The sequence below is a fragment of the Mytilus edulis genome, chromosome 4 (genome assembly GCF_963676685.1).
Source record: "Mytilus edulis chromosome 4, xbMytEdul2.2, whole genome shotgun sequence".
NCBI classification, from domain to species: Eukaryota; Metazoa; Mollusca; class Bivalvia; order Mytilida; family Mytilidae; genus Mytilus; species Mytilus edulis.
Genome location: NC_092347.1, coordinates 81,167,162 through 81,186,312, shown reverse-complemented (window position 1 = coordinate 81,186,312; position 19,151 = coordinate 81,167,162). Strand labels below are relative to the sequence as shown.

General features: G+C 31.0%; 2 protein-coding genes across 3 annotated transcripts in view; both read left to right on the top strand.

The window, feature by feature from the left end:
• The window catches only part of LOC139520692 (TBC1 domain family member 14-like), a 28,165-nt gene extending 15,079 nt beyond the window's left edge, over nt 1–13,086 (top strand). Inside the window, exons 5-12 of one of the 2 annotated variants that reach the window (XM_071313565.1) lie at nt 259–365; nt 1,208–1,291; nt 1,711–1,805; nt 2,440–2,511; nt 3,157–3,285; nt 4,598–4,707; nt 5,899–6,002; nt 8,783–13,086. In XM_071313565.1, the coding sequence (XP_071169666.1) occupies nt 259–365; nt 1,208–1,291; nt 1,711–1,805; nt 2,440–2,511; nt 3,157–3,285; nt 4,598–4,707; nt 5,899–6,002; nt 8,783–8,964 (883 nt within the window). In that variant the 3' untranslated portion in view covers nt 8,965–13,086. The remainder of the gene's footprint in view (nt 1–258; nt 366–1,207; nt 1,292–1,710; nt 1,806–2,439; nt 2,512–3,156; nt 3,286–4,597; nt 4,708–5,898; nt 6,003–8,782) is intronic. The other variant, XM_071313566.1, reaches the window with a different exon arrangement.
• Nucleotides 13,087–18,395: 5,309 nt separating this feature from the next.
• Nucleotides 18,396–19,151, top strand: part of LOC139520691 (protein FAM53A-like) — a 52,512-nt gene continuing 51,756 nt past the window's right edge. Inside the window, exon 1 of the mRNA XM_071313561.1 lies at nt 18,396–18,455. The gene's annotated coding sequence lies outside the window, so the exon portion shown is untranslated. The remainder of the gene's footprint in view (nt 18,456–19,151) is intronic.

Sequence of the window (19,151 nt, the reverse complement as noted above, 5' to 3'; positions counted from 1 at the left end):
GCTTTCTCTTTTTCATATATTATAAATGAGGAGATGTGATACATAATTTCAAATGAGACAATTTACCATGAGTAAAAAAATGAGGATGTAATACATCTATAATGCACTGAATGGTCTTCAACAATGATCATAACGCAAACTGAATAGAATTAAAGCTATAACAGCACTGGCATTTCAAAATGCATAACAGTTCAAAATATTAAACCTACATGAATTTATAACCTATATAATAATAGCTCTATTTGAACATTTTTCCAGGAAATCACAAAAGAAAACGAGAGAGTTATGGTGGCATGGTATACCTACTAATGTTCGGGGGAGAGTGTGGCAGCTAGCATTTGGAAATGATCTCAATGTTACTAACGGTAAGGTTTTAATGCTATTGGTTAGATGCAAAGAGTCATTAAAAAAGCAACATATGATAATTGATATGCTATGTATAGTCATAAGTGCCTAATCTTTATTCAGGTTCTATGCTTTCTAAAATAATTGGCCCCATTCTTGGTTTAGTCAAATCCATTGAAAATTTGTAATTTGTTGGTCAGTTTTTATCGTTTTACATAACAGTAACATCTGTAAAATTTGACACCTCACAAATATTAATAGTTATTGACGATTGTTACTTAATTCAAAGTGGATACCTTTTCTCGCCATGATGATCAATGTGTTGTTTGTATTTAGGGATGTGCCCAAATTAAATGCATGGTTGGGCATAAGAGACTTTTTTTAAGACCCAAATCATGGATGATACAAGATTTTTATTTTATAATTACAAAATTCTTACAAAAATGCAGCCACTGATTATATATGAATTTGAGTACCTACTTTCCCCTTACCATCATCAATTTTGGAACATATTCAAATTATTGATAAGATTTTAATGATGACATAAAAAAAATATCAAAGTTTGAACTAATGAAAATCTATATTATCTCTTGAAATAATGTTTTTATAACAAGAGTATTAAATCTCACTTATTCCAATAATGACAAGTGTCAACATCTTTTATTCCTAAAAACTTGGTCTGAATTATTCTTCTTGGCTTGATAGAGAAGGTGTTTTCTTAAGTTTTCAGTTAATCCATTTTTGCAATACACCTGAATTTGAAAAATCTTATTTCAAAAATGACACTAATTTAAACTCTATTTGTATACATTCTGATTTTCGACTTGTTCTGTTGTTAATTTTATCTTTTTGTTATTTTCAGAATTATATGAAATTTGTTGCAGTAGAGCTGATGATAGAATTAGAATGACTATTGAAAGCTCTGAAATCTATGGCAATTCTGAAAGTAAGTTTAGTAACAGAACATGTATATTAAAACAAGTAAGTCCTGGAATTTCAAGTAATTGCTGTAACAATGTGACAGGATTCACATTTGAATTTTGTTAAGTGGTATTCTACAACAACATGTACAGAATCACAATACTGTTCGTCAAAAACATGCACTAATAAACGCATACCTAAATTATCTGCCTGAATAAACTGTCCTTCATTTGGGACTTTTTTTTCACTTTTAATATTTCAATTTATAATTTCAGCAACATTAGGACCTATTTCATTGTGACGAATTTATGATTCAGTGTTTTATGAAAATTTGAATCATTTGATCTATGATCTGAATTTAAATCAGCTATTTGGATTTGTGGTAAAGTTAAAAGAATGATGTGGTCTATGTTTAAGATTTTAATATGTCACTATTTATTTCAGCCTCTTCAGAGCCTCCGTCCAGTAAGGAGTCCAGTGTAGAACTTATCAAATTAGATGTTTCTAGAACATTCCCACAACTTTGTATTTTCCAAAAAGTAAGTTTAGTTAAGAAAGTATTCATCCTATTAATATCTGAACAGTACTTTCAAACATGTAAACAAAAAATGATGATAATTTCAAAGAATAAACCTGGTTGTTGGTATTTGTAAAGATATAGATTGGAAATACTGTGGTTTCATTATTATTCTTTGGATACCAATTTTGGTGGGAGCAGTTGAACCACGAAATCAAATGTTCAACGAAATACATATTTTTAATAGGCTTTGTATACAGAGATTGTCAAAACCACAAAATCAAATATCCACAAATATGCAAGTTTTCAGCAATCCACGAAAATTGATACCCACGTAAATAAATGAATCCACAGTATGTTATAGTTGATTATACTGTCTAGTAAATATTTTTTCATGTCAAATCATCTTAGTATCTTGTTTAGTATTAGAAATAGGAAAAATGTACATAAATAAAACAGAAAACCATCAGCATTTCAGATTTCAAAAACTAAAAAAAGATTGAGAAGACAACCAGGGACAGTTTAAACAGTCAACACCATCCATGGCCACCAAAAAAAAAGGAAATATGAAATATTTTTGTCTTAATTGTGCAGTAAAAATTTGATTAATCCTTGAAGGGGAACATATGGAACTGAAATATGATTTACTTTTCCAGGGAGGTCCATATTATGATTTACTTCATAGTTTACTTGGTGCCTATGCATGCTACAGACCTGATGTTGGCTATGTAAGTATATAGGTAGTAAATTAGCAGGCCCGTAGCCAGGAATTTCCCCAAGGGGGGTGGGAGGTATTTGAACTCACAAAACTCAACTTTAACAGTCACAATTCGAACAGAACGTTGACTTTAACAATGCTTATTTGTTTTCTAGGGAGGGGTTTGTACAGGTGAGATTAGGTACTATTAGATTCTATGAATTGTGTATTTATCATTGTTACACTGCAGTAGGTGGGTTATCTTTTTTATATAAATAAGACAATGTGGAATGATTGCCAATTAGACACCAGAGACCAAATGATGTTGAAGTTAGCAACTATATGTCGCAATATAGACTTCAACAATTTGCATAATTAATACTGCAAAATACATTATAAAAGGCGGGAAATAACAAATTTAAAACAAATAAAGTGAGAATTCTTTAAACAGCCTGTTTCATGTACAAAACAATAAACAAAAATCAATTGTAATATACAACATCAAATGACAACCACTGGATCACAGGCTCCTGACTTGGGATAGACACATACAGAATGTGGTGGGGTTAAACATGTTTGCAGGCCCTCAACTCTAACCTGGGACAGTGATGTAAAAACAAAAGTTAATTGATCCTGACATCCTGAAATCCAATAGTTATGTTGTTTATAATTTTAGGTCCAAGGTATGTCTTTCATTGCTGCTGTATTACTCCTTAATATGGATGTAGCTGATGCCTTTGTTTGCTTTGCTAACCTACTGAATCGTCCATGTCAAGTTGCCTTCTTCAGGGTGGATGAGGAATTGGTATGTCTAAATTAAGAAACAGTAGTGATTTGGTAAAATTTCTGTTTATATATAGACAATAACTGTCTAGTGTCTTTAAATATCAGCTGTATTTGTACCAGGCTAGGAAACAAGGTGTATGTGAGCTTTTAGCGAGCTACTACACCTGTTTCGAGCCGAGTACAAATACAGCTGATATTTAAAGACACTAAACAGTTATTGTTTTTATCCTGCAATTAATTCTGTAAATTGTTTGTGTTTTGAAAGACACAAAAACTAACATATTTAGCATTTATTTTCGATTTGTAATCCCTTGAGGCCCGCGTAGTAATAACAAAATCACACATTACGCTGAAGATGCATTCGCAAAAAAGAATCTCGAATGGTCAACAATAATACATCGCTCAAGGTGAATAATTATCTATTTTAACATAACAACTAATTTCAACAGTAAAAACAAATAACAAAACATTGTCAAATTTGAAACAGAAGTGTACGAGTTGTCGTACGCTTCAGACTTGACATTCACTAAACATGCATGTTGAAATTGACATGGTTGATTTTGTAACACAATCATACACATTCAAGTTTTGAAATCGACAATTGTCATCGGCATTGGAATGCAACTGGAATACACGTTCTGAGGTCACACAGGTTCAAACAATACTCAGTCCGGCAGTGGGCGGAGCTTTAAAGCGATATCTGTATAGTATACAGATACAGCATAGCGATATCTGTAGGGCTGTATCTGTATAGTAGGACTCCCAATTGCAGGATAAACCATTTTATTAGACATGACACCAAATTTAAAAAAGTGATTTAAACTAGAAATATTTAATGCACAGAATTGACAACATTCTGATTTGATATAGGAGTGCCAGTAAATGATCCTTTTAGGTAGTTTGACCAATCTGATGAAATAATGTCTGTCTGTCACCACTATCATATTGGTTAGTTTCTATCAATAGTTTTTTGCAAAAAAGACATTTCTATCAATAGTTATTTGCAAAAAAGACAATATGTTTTCATTCTGCCCATCTGATAAACGTCAGATATATACTGTAGATTGTGGATTATCGCACTTTAATTTTTTTTATATAGAACAGATATTTTAAAGCTAAATTTGTTAGTACAAATGTATCTATATAAGGTTTCTATGGTAGATATCTTTTTATAAAAGCTCCGTTTTGTTTTTTTGCTTCTTTTTATATTTGGATCACATATAAAGAACTATTTTGAATATCTGTCGACATTAAAACAATTTCCAGGCAAATGTTATTTATTATGTATGGTAATATCAGATCTTTTGTAATTGTTTATATGTATATTTCAGATGAAGGTTTATTTTCATACATTTGAAGAATTTTTTGACGAGAATATGCCTGGATTATACTCACATTTTAAAAAACACAAAGTCACTCCAGATCTGTATATAACTGAATGGTATGGATTATATTTAATGTTTCACACACATATAATTATGGCAAAGTATCTACGATGCAGAAGTCCTATTGTTTCAACTTAGTATGTCCTTTATTTTTGCGAGGACAATGTCTTCAACAGTGTGCTTTAAAATGCTTCTGAGTTATGACCAGGTGATCTTTAAAATAGAACAATTTAGATTTAAAGTTATTGGTTTGATGAATATCAGAAAGTTCTTGACAAGGGATATGCATACATCCTGTTATTTATGCAAATTAAAGAATGCATAAGAATGCTGTTTTCTGCTGTAAAGTAAAAACTTCTACATAGACAGCCTATCCCAATCTGATTTCAACACAAATGCCTTTATGGCCCTTCATACTTTTGAATTACCCATGCTACAAAGTAGTAGGGGTTATAAAGTTTTTATCGTAAGTGCATTCATAGATAGATCAGAAACACAAGTATTACCTGACCAGATCAATTGAGGTCTGTCATTTTCATGGAGTTAAATTAGTTATTAAAGTTAAAAAAAGGTCTTGAATTTGTGATTTGAATGGGGGGAAAAACATCTTTAAAATGAAATGATGTCTATGTGATTGGTATTTAAAAATATGAAGAAAGTGTAAGGTCCTGAATTTCAAACTGATTATTTGTCTGCTTTGAAAATTTATTTTATAGGATAATAGAAAATGTAAGAATATGAAAAACTAATATAATAGCCATAAACCAATGACATACACAGACTTGGGACAGGCAAATATAAGATATGGCGGGATTAAAATTTCTTGTTCTTGCTGCCTCCACAAACCTGGGACAGTTGTTATAGCAAAAATTAAGAACAAACTGTATCTATATCAATTTTAAACGGCTAAACTCAATAGATTGGTACAAAGTACAAATAAACAACAACTAACGTAAAAACAATAGACACAAATACCGATAAAAAAATATTCTCAGTTGCTGGAGGCTTGCTCAAAGCCAAATAAAAACTAATAAATGAATCATGTTCTCCCACGACTAAAGTACATCACTTCACATCCAACAGATAATGACAACATAAATAGCGAATGATCACGTTCCTATTCCATACATTTATACACTGATTATTAACAGATTTTGTATTCATGTCTTACCAAACTTTAATGCATTATTATAGCATAATGATCTGTATCTACTTTACATATTATCGTATTTGTTTCCCTTTTGCAGGATATTTGCTTTATTTAGTAAATCACTGCCTTTAGATATTGCCTGCAGAGTATGGGATGTATTTTGTAGAGATGGCGAAGAGTTTCTGTTCAGAACAGCTCTAGGTATGATTTAAGAATAAATAACAAATAAAATCTGTGTTATTTGACAAAAAAGTATGCACTACATATTTGACAAAAAAAGTATGCACTAAAATCTTCTCTTTTGTATTATTACACTAAGGATTTATTGGTAGTAAAAATGATGCATTTTAAGTGAAATAGGATCGAAGCCATAATTACAAAGAAGTCAAATTGTTGAAATATAAAAAGAAGATGATGTGGTATGATTGACAAAGAGATAACTTTTGACAATAGTTCGAATGAAGTGGATGTTAGCAATTATAGGCAACCATATGGCCTTCAACAATGAGAAAAACCAATACCACATAGTAGATAATATGTCAATTTGCCTTAATTTGACCAATTAGCTGTTCTAAACTTCTAGTCAAACATACTTAAATCTGCACAGATATTTTGATGATTGTTTTGTGTGTGTTTTATGCAATATATACTACTTGCTTTTCCTATCTCATTCAGATTTGTCTCCTACATGACAGGTTAAACTTGTAAGAAGTCATTATCATCTCAAATAGTGTAAAAATGAAAGATGTTAAAAAGCTAATGCTTATGTTGCAACTTTTAATGACATTGTTAACTGTACACTGTTTTGTCTATTCTGTAAAGGCCATTTTGATATATATTTTTATACGACCGCAAATTTTGAAAAAATTTTTGTCGTATATTGCTATCACGTTGGCGTCTGCGTCGTCGTCGTCGTCGTCGTCCGTCGTCCGAATACTTTTAGTTTTCGCACTCTAACTTTAGTAAAAGTGAATGGAAATCTATGAAATTTTAACATAAGGTTTATGACCACAAAATGAAGGTTGGTATTGATTTTGGGAGTTTTGGTCCCAACATTTTAGGAATTAGGGGCCAAAAAGGGCCCAAATAAGCATTTTTTTGGTTTTCGCACTATAACTTTAGTTTAAGTTAATAGAAATCTATGAAATTTTGACACAAGGTTTATGACCACAAAAGAACGGTTGGGATTGATTTTGGGAGTTTTGGTCTCAACAGTTTAGGAATTAGGGGCCAAAAAAGGGCCCAAATAAGCATTATTCTTGGTTTTCGCACAATAACATTAGTTTAAGTAAATAGAAATCAATGAAATTTAAACACAATGTTAATGACTACAAAAGGAAGGTTTGTATTGATTTTGGGAGTTTAGGTCCCAACAGTTTAGGAATTAGGGGCCAAAATGGGACCCAAATAAGCATTTTTCTTGGTTTTCGCACCATAACGTTAGTATAAGTAAATAGAAATCTATGAAATTTAAACAAAAGGTTTATGACCATAAAAGAAAGGTTGGGTTTGATTTTGGGAGTTTTGGTCCCAACATAATAAGGGGCCCAAAGGGTCCAAAATTAAACTTTTGTTTGATTTCATCAAAATTGAATAATTGGGGTTCTTTGATATGCTGAATCTAACTGTCATGACTGTGTATGTAGATTCTTAACTTTTGGTCCCGTTTTCAAATTGGTCTACATTAAGGTCCAAAGGGTCCAAAATTAAACTTAGTTTGATTTTGACAAAAAATGAATCAGTTAGGTTCTTTGATATGCTGAATCTAAAAATGTACTTAGATTCTTGATTATTGGCCCAGTTTTCAAGTTGGTCCAAATCGGGGTCCAAAATTAAACTTTGTTTGATTTCATCAAAAATTGAATAAATGGGGTTCTTTGATATACCAAATCTAACTGTGTATGTAGATTCTTCATTTTTGGTCCTGTTTTCAAATTGGTCTACACTAAAGTCCAAAGGGTCCAAAATTAAACTTAGTCTGATTTTAACAAAAATTGAAATCTTGAAGTTCTTTGATATGCTGAATCCAAAAATGTACTTAGATTTTTTATTATGGGCCCAGTTTTCAAGTTGGTCCAAATCAGGATCTAAAATTATTATATTAAGTATTGTGCAATAGCAAGTCTTTTCAATTGCACAGTATTGCGCAATGGCAAGAAATATCTAATTGCACAATATTGTGAAATATCAATTTTTTTTTTAATTAGAGTTATCTTTCTTTGTCCAGAATCAACTTAAATCTTTGTTATATACAATATACAATGTATATTCACTTTTTACTACCAACTGATAAATTAAAATAATCTTTACCATTCAGTGATAACAAGCAGTTTTTTTTACATCTTAATATTTTATGATGTATTTAAATGAGTAGTTATTGTTGCAAACTCCATTAGAAATTTTAATTGAGATTAGTTTTGGAATAAGGGAAAGGGGGATGTGATTAAAAAAATTGGGTTCAATTTTTCTCATTTGAAATTTCATAAATAAAAAAGAAAATTTCTTCAAACATTTTTTTGAGAGGATTAATATTCAACAGCATAGTGAATTGCTCTAAGAGAAACAAAAATTTTAAGTTCATTAGAACACATTCATTCTGTGTCAGAAACCTATGCTGTGTCAACTATTTAATCACAATCCAAATTTAGAGCTGAATCCAGCTTGAATGTTGTGTCCATACTTGCCCTAACCGTTCAGGGTTCAACCTCTGCGGTCGTATAAAGCTACGCCCTGCGGAGCATCTGGTTCTATTTTATGTTGTTGCCTGTCACTTGGTCTCTGGTGACAAACGGTATTCTAGAAATGAGTCCTCTGCACTGAAATCATCACACATTTTGTGGGATTAGGATTATTTCAATGACATTACCACAGATACATAAAAAGCAGTAGTGAATTATACCATGTGAAAGAATGCCATTATATTTGATAAGCTCTTTGTGACTAATTCTGTTTTTAATTAAAACACTTTTCTTTTTTTACAGGTATATTGAAGATGTATGAAGATTTGTTATTACATATGGACTTCTGTAACTTAGTGCAATTGTTGACAAAAATACCAGAAGATATCTCTGGTGATACTCTGTTTAAACATATAGACACGATACGAATGAATATTGACAAGAAACGATTCAATCAAGTGTTGGCTGTTAATAAGGAGTCATGATGATAAGTGTGTGTTAGATTTGTAAGTCATTTCCTCACATGTGCATTGGTCTGAATGTCAAGATGTGTACTTTGCGAAATATCAAAATTATTGCTTTATCCCAAATGGAAGTAGTATTATGATGGCGTGATGTGTTAGCGTTGGGAATGTATGCATGTAATGTTTTAAAATGTTGATGGTCAGTAGTTGTTTTGTAGTACACTAAGGAAATAAAACCTTTTTATTTACCGAGAAACAAAATTAAGATGGAAATTGATATGGTCAATATTTTAAAGCAAGATATTTTAGTTTGAATTAGTGAAAAGAAAATAACTTTGAGAATTATAAAATGCTATTAAAAATCTGGTGCGAAAAAATGTAAATTGTTTGACACTAAAAAGAATGAAAGGTATTACATGATATTGTATTCGCATTTTAACCTTCATTTGACATTGAAAGTCTTTCACTGATTTGTTAATTGTTTATTTTTATGTATAAATTGTTATCTGTTCACACATTATTTCCAAACACTCTATGTGCAATTGTATTGAGATATTATTTATAAAAAGATAAAAGCCATAATTTATTCAATTTGTACATTAAACAAATGTGGAAATAGATATTTTGCATGTCGATATTGTATATTACCAATTTTTTTTTGTGTTTGACCTTTCTATTATGTAAACAAATGAAATCAAGGTTTGTAAAAATGACTATTGATATAGAAATTTATCACCAACTGAATTAAGTTCTTCTTCTGTGTCTTGCTTTCGGGTATTGGATATGTTAGGAAAAATTAGTGGCAATTGTGACCATTAGAGATGGGGAATGTAACTACTTTTGATAGGTATTTGCAGTGTAACTACTTTTGATAGGTATTTGCAGTGTAACTACTTTTGATAGGTATTTGCAGTGTAACTACTTTTGATAGGTATTAGCAGTGAAACTTAGATGAGTATTTCTAATCATAGTAGTTGTGGCATAGTAATGCTAGATTTTTTTCAACATGTTAAAATTTCCTTTGTCTTCTTACAAACAGTTAATATTTCCAGATCAGAAATTTGACTTACAAATGATTAAGGCTATTCCAGAAAAAAGTGTCTACTGGAGGCAGAACACATATGAAAATAAGTGGTACCAACAACATATTAAAATCAAGGTGCAATATTTGTTTAACATAAAAAATTTTGAACTTTTACCTCCACCAACTTAATAATAAATCTAGGTGTTGTGCTCCCAAGTTACATTTTTTCACTGGAAAAGCCCTGATAATATTGATTATAAAAAAAACACAGTTGATAAATTGAGAAATGAGTATGATAAGGTAACTTGTTTTGCCCTTTAAGCTTGAAAACCAAAATGCTATATAAATCTGTCCAAAAACATCCTTTAGATGTTTACAAGAAAAGCTGTCAAATTTTAGTTTGGATTTTTCTTAATTTTTGTCATGCATATTTGATAAGCCTTCAAATTTTTCTTGCATTCAAAACTTCCAAAAAAGCATCCTGTTGAGATCTTTTAAAGTTTAGACATGAGTATGAGCAACAACCCTACTACCATATAAGAGGTTTTCTGCAAAATGCCTTTTACAAAAATGCTTTTAATAGTGAATAAACAAATTGTTTAGTAAGATATGGCTTATATTTAAATTTTACCCAAAACTCTGTTATTAGTAAAAAAAGATAGATTTTGAGGATCGAAGATTTTTTTTTTTAACTTTTGCAATGTCAGGGGCAATATAATGACTGGTCATACCTCTGAATATATTTATGCTATTTTGTTAAGTAAACTTTGTATCATGTTGGTTTGCTTGTTGATTGTCATCTCAATAGTTGAGCAAGAAATATGTGCCATATTAAGTACCAAAACGAGTTTGAAATTTTTCTAGGAGCATTGAGCTCTGGGTTACGAAATAATTGAAAAATAAGAGCAGTGAAGCTGTGGCTTCTATTAATCTTGATTATAATACAAATGGTTATTTAACTTCTTTTTCGCAGTCATTTATTTATGAATTATTGTTATAATTTTTATAAAGAATTATGCCAAGCATAATATTGTCTTTCATTAATGATGAGATTATTTGTAAAGTATATATGTATGTATAACTTACTAACCAGGTCCAGTTTCGTTTTGAAAATCTCACTGATATATAGTTGACCCTGTTAACCAGTCTGCAATAGAGACGCTATTCTTCCAGTTGTGGCAATGATATTTTTGTAATTTAAAACAATGATCTCTAATAAAGGTGAACCTGTTAAAACATTATAAAGCTAAGATGAGTTTGAAAGACATTTTTGTGGTCTTATATATTAGGACAATGGAATATTCATCTGGTCTGAAAATTTGTTGATTTTGTCCTATTCCCTTTTCTTACTGATTATGAATATGAATGGTTTGAGATGCTTATACCCTGTGGGTACACCTTGTATAGCTTTCTTTGTCTTTGTCTCCCCTTATTTAGATTTCTAAAAATATGAATCAAAACCTTTTTGACAATGAAATAGGCAAAAGTTGCTTATGCAATATTTACCTCACAATAATTTGGCTATTTATTTTTGGTCCCTTTTGGTGCTCTTCACATATTCAAGTATATACTTCCTTATATTTGAGTTTTAGTGGTTTGAGAATTCCTAATGAAGGTAAACCAAGAAAAAAAGCTTCAAACCTACCCAAAAAAAATTAATGTTATAAATTTTCATGTTTAATTTAATATTTATTTCAGATATTTTTAAGCTACACAAAATAAATGGGGTGGTTAAGAGTTTGACATTTGGTAAAGATTCTAAACATCTATAAATCGAGATAGTTGGCAGTTCTGTAAAATATTAACATAACCCCTCATACCTTCAATGTTCAATGGCTGCAAAAAGCTTGTAATCCACATACAGGGAATATATCAGGGAGAGTGAAAAAGTTCTCATGATAAATTGCAAAATTGAGTCGTTATGTTACTGTATTATTTGTTTTCAAACTTTCATCATCAGAATATTCTTTTAATTCATAAATCATTTTTGATGTGTTCATTTCAAACTCTCTTCTTATTCAAGTTTGGCTGCTAGTATCTTTTTTTCAAACCCTGGTGTTAGCCAGGGTTAAACTTAATAACTAACTCACCAAACAAATCAAAATCAAGCATTCACAAATGATAAATTAGAACAAGTTGAGGATTTCTAGAGGAACAACTCAAAGGTAGAGTTTGCCTTGTTAGTTGCATGTGAATTCATCCTCTTAAAATCCTAATACTGTGGATTCATTTATTTTCATGGGTATCAATTTTCATGGATTGAGGGAAACTTGCATTTTCATGGATATTTGATTTTGTGGTTTTGGCAATATCCGCATACAAAGTCTATAGAAAATTTGTAATTCATTGAATTTGTGGTTCACCTGTACCCACGAAAACCCATAATCAATCAATCACAAAATTGGTATCCAACGAATAGTAACGAATCCCCAGTAAATCATAAAACATGTTCCTGGTTTGACCAGTTACCAAACTTTTAAGTTTTGAACAAATAGTGCTGCCTTGTTTATGTCATTCAGTATAGGACCATGTGTAGTTTATGTAAATAGTTAGATGGGCATTATATTTCATCAACATGTGATATTTACAATGCAATATTGAAGTCTTTCCAAAGACATCTCAAAATTATTCTCAACATGTGTAAGTGTAAAAAGGTATCATTACAGAAGCAAAACCATAAGTTATTAATATATATTGCAATGTTTGTAAATACAACTTTTATGTTTTTTGATCAATCCTTTGTACAATTGATGTCTTTATGAGTGAAAAAAATCCTATTGGTTTCTAATGTTGTTAGACAATTTTTTTGCTTAATTTTAAGGTTATAAAGTTGTCATGAAAGAATAAGTTCCAAATGAAAAAAAAATATTCTGTAATATCACAGTATTTACTCCAACAGAAACAGATATTATGGCATTGTCTGTAACAAAGTTTCCAGTGGAAGCTTGAACCAATATATGTGTACCAAGTCAGAGTCAAAGATTAATTAGTGATCATACAAGTCATTTTGATATCAATGTAAAGATTATTTTTTTGTGATGTAGTAATTTAAAATATCTTTTTACCTTACTTAACAGAATACATTTAACATAAAATTATCAAATTAACATAAATAAAAAGCAGGCTAAAAGTAACTAAGTAAACTGTCTGAAATTCTGACAGGCTAAAAAAATAACAGAAGAGTCACATATTTGTCTGAAATTAACTTTTTGGATATTTTAATGATAAAATCTGTGTATACAATTTACAAGGCATTTGACTGTAGGAACAACTCACTTATCAGATGTTAAAATGATTTTTATTTCCTATGAAATTTACACAAGTTGTTATAGCTAGATGCACAGAAAATTTTAATTTATGAAAGAAATCGTATCTTTGGATTTTAAAATTTGGTTTACATTCAAGATCTAGAGTTGTCAGACTTGAACCATTTGATTTAAGGCAATATTTCACATAGTGATTTAACTCTTACTCAAGTATCCTGAATCATTTTATTTGAAGCATTTAAGGTTTATAAATACAGAATTTGCCATTATCTGCAGTTCATGCTTTATATATATGAGGATATTTTTTACTTTGCATATTTTTGATAAATTTTTATATGTTTCCTGAGGCTTCACAAGAATCTAAAATTTCACCATCTTCATTGAAAATCATTTGACAGCAGAATGGCTTTGTAATTATATAAATATAATTATCAGGCAAAGTCTTTCATGAAAAAAGAGATCTTAGCTTCAATCCTTTACCAGATTGTAATGTATGTTCTTGGTAAGGGGTTAAAACCTCACAACTGTTGATTTCAAGGTCTTAGAAATGGCATATTGTAAAAAGCTTGTAGGCACAATAATGAATAGAATATGGGATTTACTGCTCATCTTTATCAAGATTTAATAATTTACATTCAGACTCCCAAATTTGTACAGTCCATTATATATCATGATATGAATCATTCTTTTTGAAAAAAATGTAGTTTGCATAGCTTGGCAAAAATACCTAGCAATACTGCATGCACAAACTGTAGTGGGCCATTCCAGTTAATTTCTGACAGGTGGTAATGGATGGGGAGATTTTTTATACGTATCAGGAAAAAAAACATCACGAAAAACTACCTATCAGATATAAAAAATTAAGACCTATCAGATGATGAGTTCCTGTTCATTTTGGGTGGATGGGCTTTCATGGAAAAAAATGACCTATCAGAATTTTTTACTGCAAGGATTGTACCCATCAGAATTTTAAAAACAATACCAGATGATGCAAGATACTTAACTGTCTACATTTCAAAGCACCTATCAGATCTGACATAGGCATTTTTGTTACCCCTAAGATGTAATCATTTTTAATTATTTACTGCTGCCAAGACCCTCAGAAGTTTTTTTCGTATAAGTGTGCCTGTCAGATGAAAAAAAAACAAAATTTCACCCCTAAGATGTAAATATTTTACACCCCTCAGAAAGGACCATCCATCCCCCTTTAGCAGATATTAACTGGAATGGCCCAGTTCATCATCTAGTTGTATAGCAGTCACAATAGTATTTTTTACAGATAATGATATAAAATGATAAAATTCTCTGAAATATGTTTACATATGTTTGAAATAACAAAATTTTTATGTTCACTCAATTAGATATAAAAAGATCATTAATGCTTATTTCTTACATTCTTAGGAAGGTTTCAACTATGTTATTATGTCAATAGTATTTAATTTTGAATGTGTCATTTGTACATATGATTTTTTTGTAAATCTGTAATATTTGAAAAAAAATGCAATGCAATATTTATATTTTGCATTATTAAATTTGTATAGAACCACCCAGTCTTTACTTGATTAACTTTATTTTCATTTCACTAATAGAACTTTAGCACCAGGTAAAAAAATCATTCTGCCAGTGGATAAAATCACTTTTTCCAACAATTAATTTTTTTACACATGGAAAAACCTTTGATGAAGGCAGTCATTAGATAGGTCAAAGTTGAACCTTTGGTTTAGTGTCATTATTGTCATTTTGTGTAATTCATCTTTAGTTGAAACATATTTATTTATAGTGGATTGGTAAACAAGTTATTGCAACTTGTGAGTGCTGCCTTGTAGCGGCATTAGCCTGCTTTTTAAAAAAAATCTTTTACGTGCAAGAAATAGGTCTCTCTCTCAACTCAAGTTTGCCATTTATCGTCCCCTTCCGACGGACTATCATTGTATCTCAAGACCTTACTTGCAAATTGGGTCAAAGAAGAGCCGAAATTTCAATCCCTGAAATTTTCTCCCCGGAATGAGGAACCTTTGTGTTAGTAAAATTGAGAAAGGAAATGGGGAATGTGTCAAAGCGACAACAACCCGACCATAGAGCAGACAACAGTAATTTGATTCACTCACCAATACACCATGGCTCTCATCTTTATTGGACATTGTCACACAGGTGGTTCTATTGGTTATTCTATGTATCCTATGAATGATCCTTTATAGTTGAAGAAACTATGTGATGTGAAAAAAAGTTTTATTGATACTTTTGGATCTTAGTAAGGTTGGCAACAGTTCACAGTGACTTATAGATTAGGACAAATCTTTTGTTGTAAAATTTTCACTAAGTCCTTCATGAAGAGTTATGCCATGTTTCTGTTCTTTTTATGCCCTGATGCGGCAGAGGGGGCATTTAGTTTTACCCTTGTATGTCCTTACGTCCCAAAGTTGGTTTCCGTTCTCTAACTTTAGTTTCCTGAACCAAATGTTATGAAACTTATTCTAAATGCTTATTACTTCAAAAGACAAATCAAATTTGAATTTTGGTGCCTTCACTTTAACTGTTCTAGAGTAATGCCCCTTTACAAATGGAAAAACTGCTGAATATTTCATTTCAGTTCTCTAACTTAAGTTTGCCCCAACCAAATCTTATGAAGCATATACACAATGCTGATTACCACTAAATACAGATTAAGTTGAACAGTTGGTGGTGTCATATTAACCGTGTTATGCCCTTTTATAAATGGAAAAAAATCTGAATATTTTGTTTCAGTTCTGTAACTTTAGTTTGCCTCAACCAAATCTTATGAAACTTATATACATTAATTATTACCATAAAACTCAGATCAAGTACACATTTGGGTAGTGTCACTATTACTGTTCTTCAGTAAGGTCCCTTTATAACTTTAAATGATATGTAAGCAGGGGCATCATCTGTATCCATGGATCTGTGTCCCATGGACACATTCCCCATTTTTTTTATCCAGCAATGCTGGGACTATGTGATCACTCTGTATTAGTAACCTTATATTAATCCAGTCAATTTGTGAAACAATTGTTCAGATGATGCAGAATTCTGAATTGTGAAAACCATCAACTTAGACATGTAATTTGAGAGAAAATTTTGAATACAGTTCCATTGTAAATCAAAATTTATAGAATACAATGTATCACTATTTATGAATTAATGAGAAAAGGGATCAAATTAAAGCAGAATTATGATTTATCAGTATTTGTGTTAACATACATCAAAATATAACACAATTGACTTAAAACAATCCTAACAAACTTACAAATATTGTCAAAGATGCCAAAAGCTTTTGTTGTTGAGTTTACAATATAGTACACCATGCTTATATATACACTTTCAAAACAAAGGTCAACTTTTAAAGTGTAATGAAAATACAACGGTATACAAACTGAAAACAACACCATAAAACCTCATGTGTTCAAATTAAACATCACGACCTGCTCTCAACTGGAACGCCCGACGTCTTTTCAGCCATAAACAATATCTAATCCAAACTCAACTTGGTTGGGTAATGCACATTGGTTGAAGAATATTGATTTGGATGTCACTAAGTCAAGGTCAAAGAAACAGCAGTTGTGGTTAGACTGAGTCTGAAAATTGAGTGACTGGATGATTTGATTTGAACCATTTGTCCAAGTGATGCCAAACTTGCATGGTTTGATGTAGTTAAAGGATACATAATTGGGCAATATTGTTTTTGATGAAATTTTGTATGCATTCAGAACTCGTTCAACTACACATCTATGAAAAAAAGGAAAGAATTATGAATTGGAACCATGTCTTTTTTTGACATTTTTCTATGATTTTGAATGGGGACATATTGTTGGACTGTTTTCTCAATTTAAAACGAGAACCATGGCTACGATTATGACCATTTTTAGTTCGGAATAAAAAGCATGAACTACATCAAATCATTTAAATTTTTTTTATATTTAAACCTATTTAAACCGTCATCAAAGAAGTCGATTCACTGTAATGAATAATCTCATACATAAGCTTAGGGAGCTACCATTTGATTTGAAAAAAATAGGCAGGACAGGAGTTTTGAGTAAAAAAAAAAGGCAGGATGAGACACTTTGCAAAAAAAAAAACGAAGGATGACAATCTAGGTAAAAAAAGTCAGGATAAACTTATAAAAAAAAGGCAGGACCAAATAAAGTGAAAAATAAAAAGGCAGGACAGAGATTACAACTAAAAAAAAATGCAGGACAAAATTTTTCATCCCCCCCCCCCCCCCCCCCCCCCCCCCCCCCCATAAAAATCAAATGGTAGCTCCCTTAGTGTTTCAGATAAATAATTCAGAACTGAAAATTTGATTTATTTTTTTTGGTTTTGCCTTATGATTTCTTACTATCTGAATCATGTTATCTGATGAAATCATTGAAAGTACAATTTGAACAATCATCTCCATTTAACATTTTATTAGCTATTTCGGTTGTTAAAAATTGTTGGCCTTCAAATATTTGGCTTTTTTGCATTTCTGATGAAGGTAGACCAGGATATTCACTTAGGTTGCATGCAGTTTTTACAAGTATTCCTTCTGTATTTTAAAATACAGTATACTTTGAACTGAAATCAATGATAAAAGGTAATATATGAGGGTAGTAATGCTCTTTAACCATCAGGCGTCAAACAGTAATACATGTATTGGGCTAACATTAGCGTCAAATTTATTAAAATTTAATAAAATTTATTAATTAAACCGTGATTTGTCAGAAGTCTCAAATGATCATCTAAACAAAAGTGCATATTTTTTCGTCATGCAACAAAAATTACTGTTACCGTTGTTTGGCAAAAATTATTACTGTTATGATCTGTTATTCATCAATCATGAAGGTACCCCCATTACCAGCCTCATATATAGTTGGCATGCAATCAATAAGAAATGAAAACAATACGTCAGAAATTGCGATGTTTGGTTAAATTTGTCAAAGTAGTTTCAGCAAAGATTTGTATAGTACTGATTGTTTTTCGTAATTTTTTTTTAATCTTTTACAAAAATCTTTTCCTGAAACTACTTAGACAAATTTAATTAAACATGTGTCACAATCATAAGCAATAGTGGGTTTTCTAGCTCACTCTGGTACTGTCTAAAGAATATTAAAGTATGAATGAATTTTTAATTTTCCCGCCATTAAACTTTTTTTTTACATTCGGAAGTCCTCATGACTAAACCAAACCTCTTGCAAGTATCCCGAAATTTGAGATGGGCTGGTTTGGTAAGCATGAAGACTAAGATTAAGACAAAATACAAATGTTTTTAATGAAATAACAATATCCAAATTGTAATTCGGCAAACAATCACACTTAGTGGAATCTCTGTGGTGCTGACAATGAATCTGAAGCACCAGTCTCCACTTTTGATCATATGGGGGTCCGCAACAGGGTCTTCAGAAATGTCGGATCTGTTTAATGCTGATTATGTTCAATATTTCGCATGTCAAGCAACTTCTCTAGATCATAAGAACTTTTCTTAAATAATTCTCAAGTATTATAGAATTTAATTATAAAATAAACAAGACCACACTAAATTTAAACCCCCATAATTCTTTGAACTTTTTGCACTGAGTTAGTGGTCATCAACAGAATCAAGTACAGGTACTATAAGCATTTCTTTTTATTATTAATATAGAATAGGCAGTTTTCTTGTTGAGCAAACAATGTAACAATTGCGTAGACCAATCTTAGCTATAATTCTTTATGAATGATTGATACATCTTATCGCTATTCCGGCTTGACCTTAGAATCTGTCTCGCTTGAACTTTTGACGTCATACATGTACAACAATCACTTTTTTTTATTGTGGTGTCAGATATTTTCTAAAGGAGCTACCATTTGATTTTTATGGGGGGGATAGGATGAAATTTGAAAAAAATAGGCAGGACAGGAGTTTTGAGTAAAAAAAAAGGCAGGAT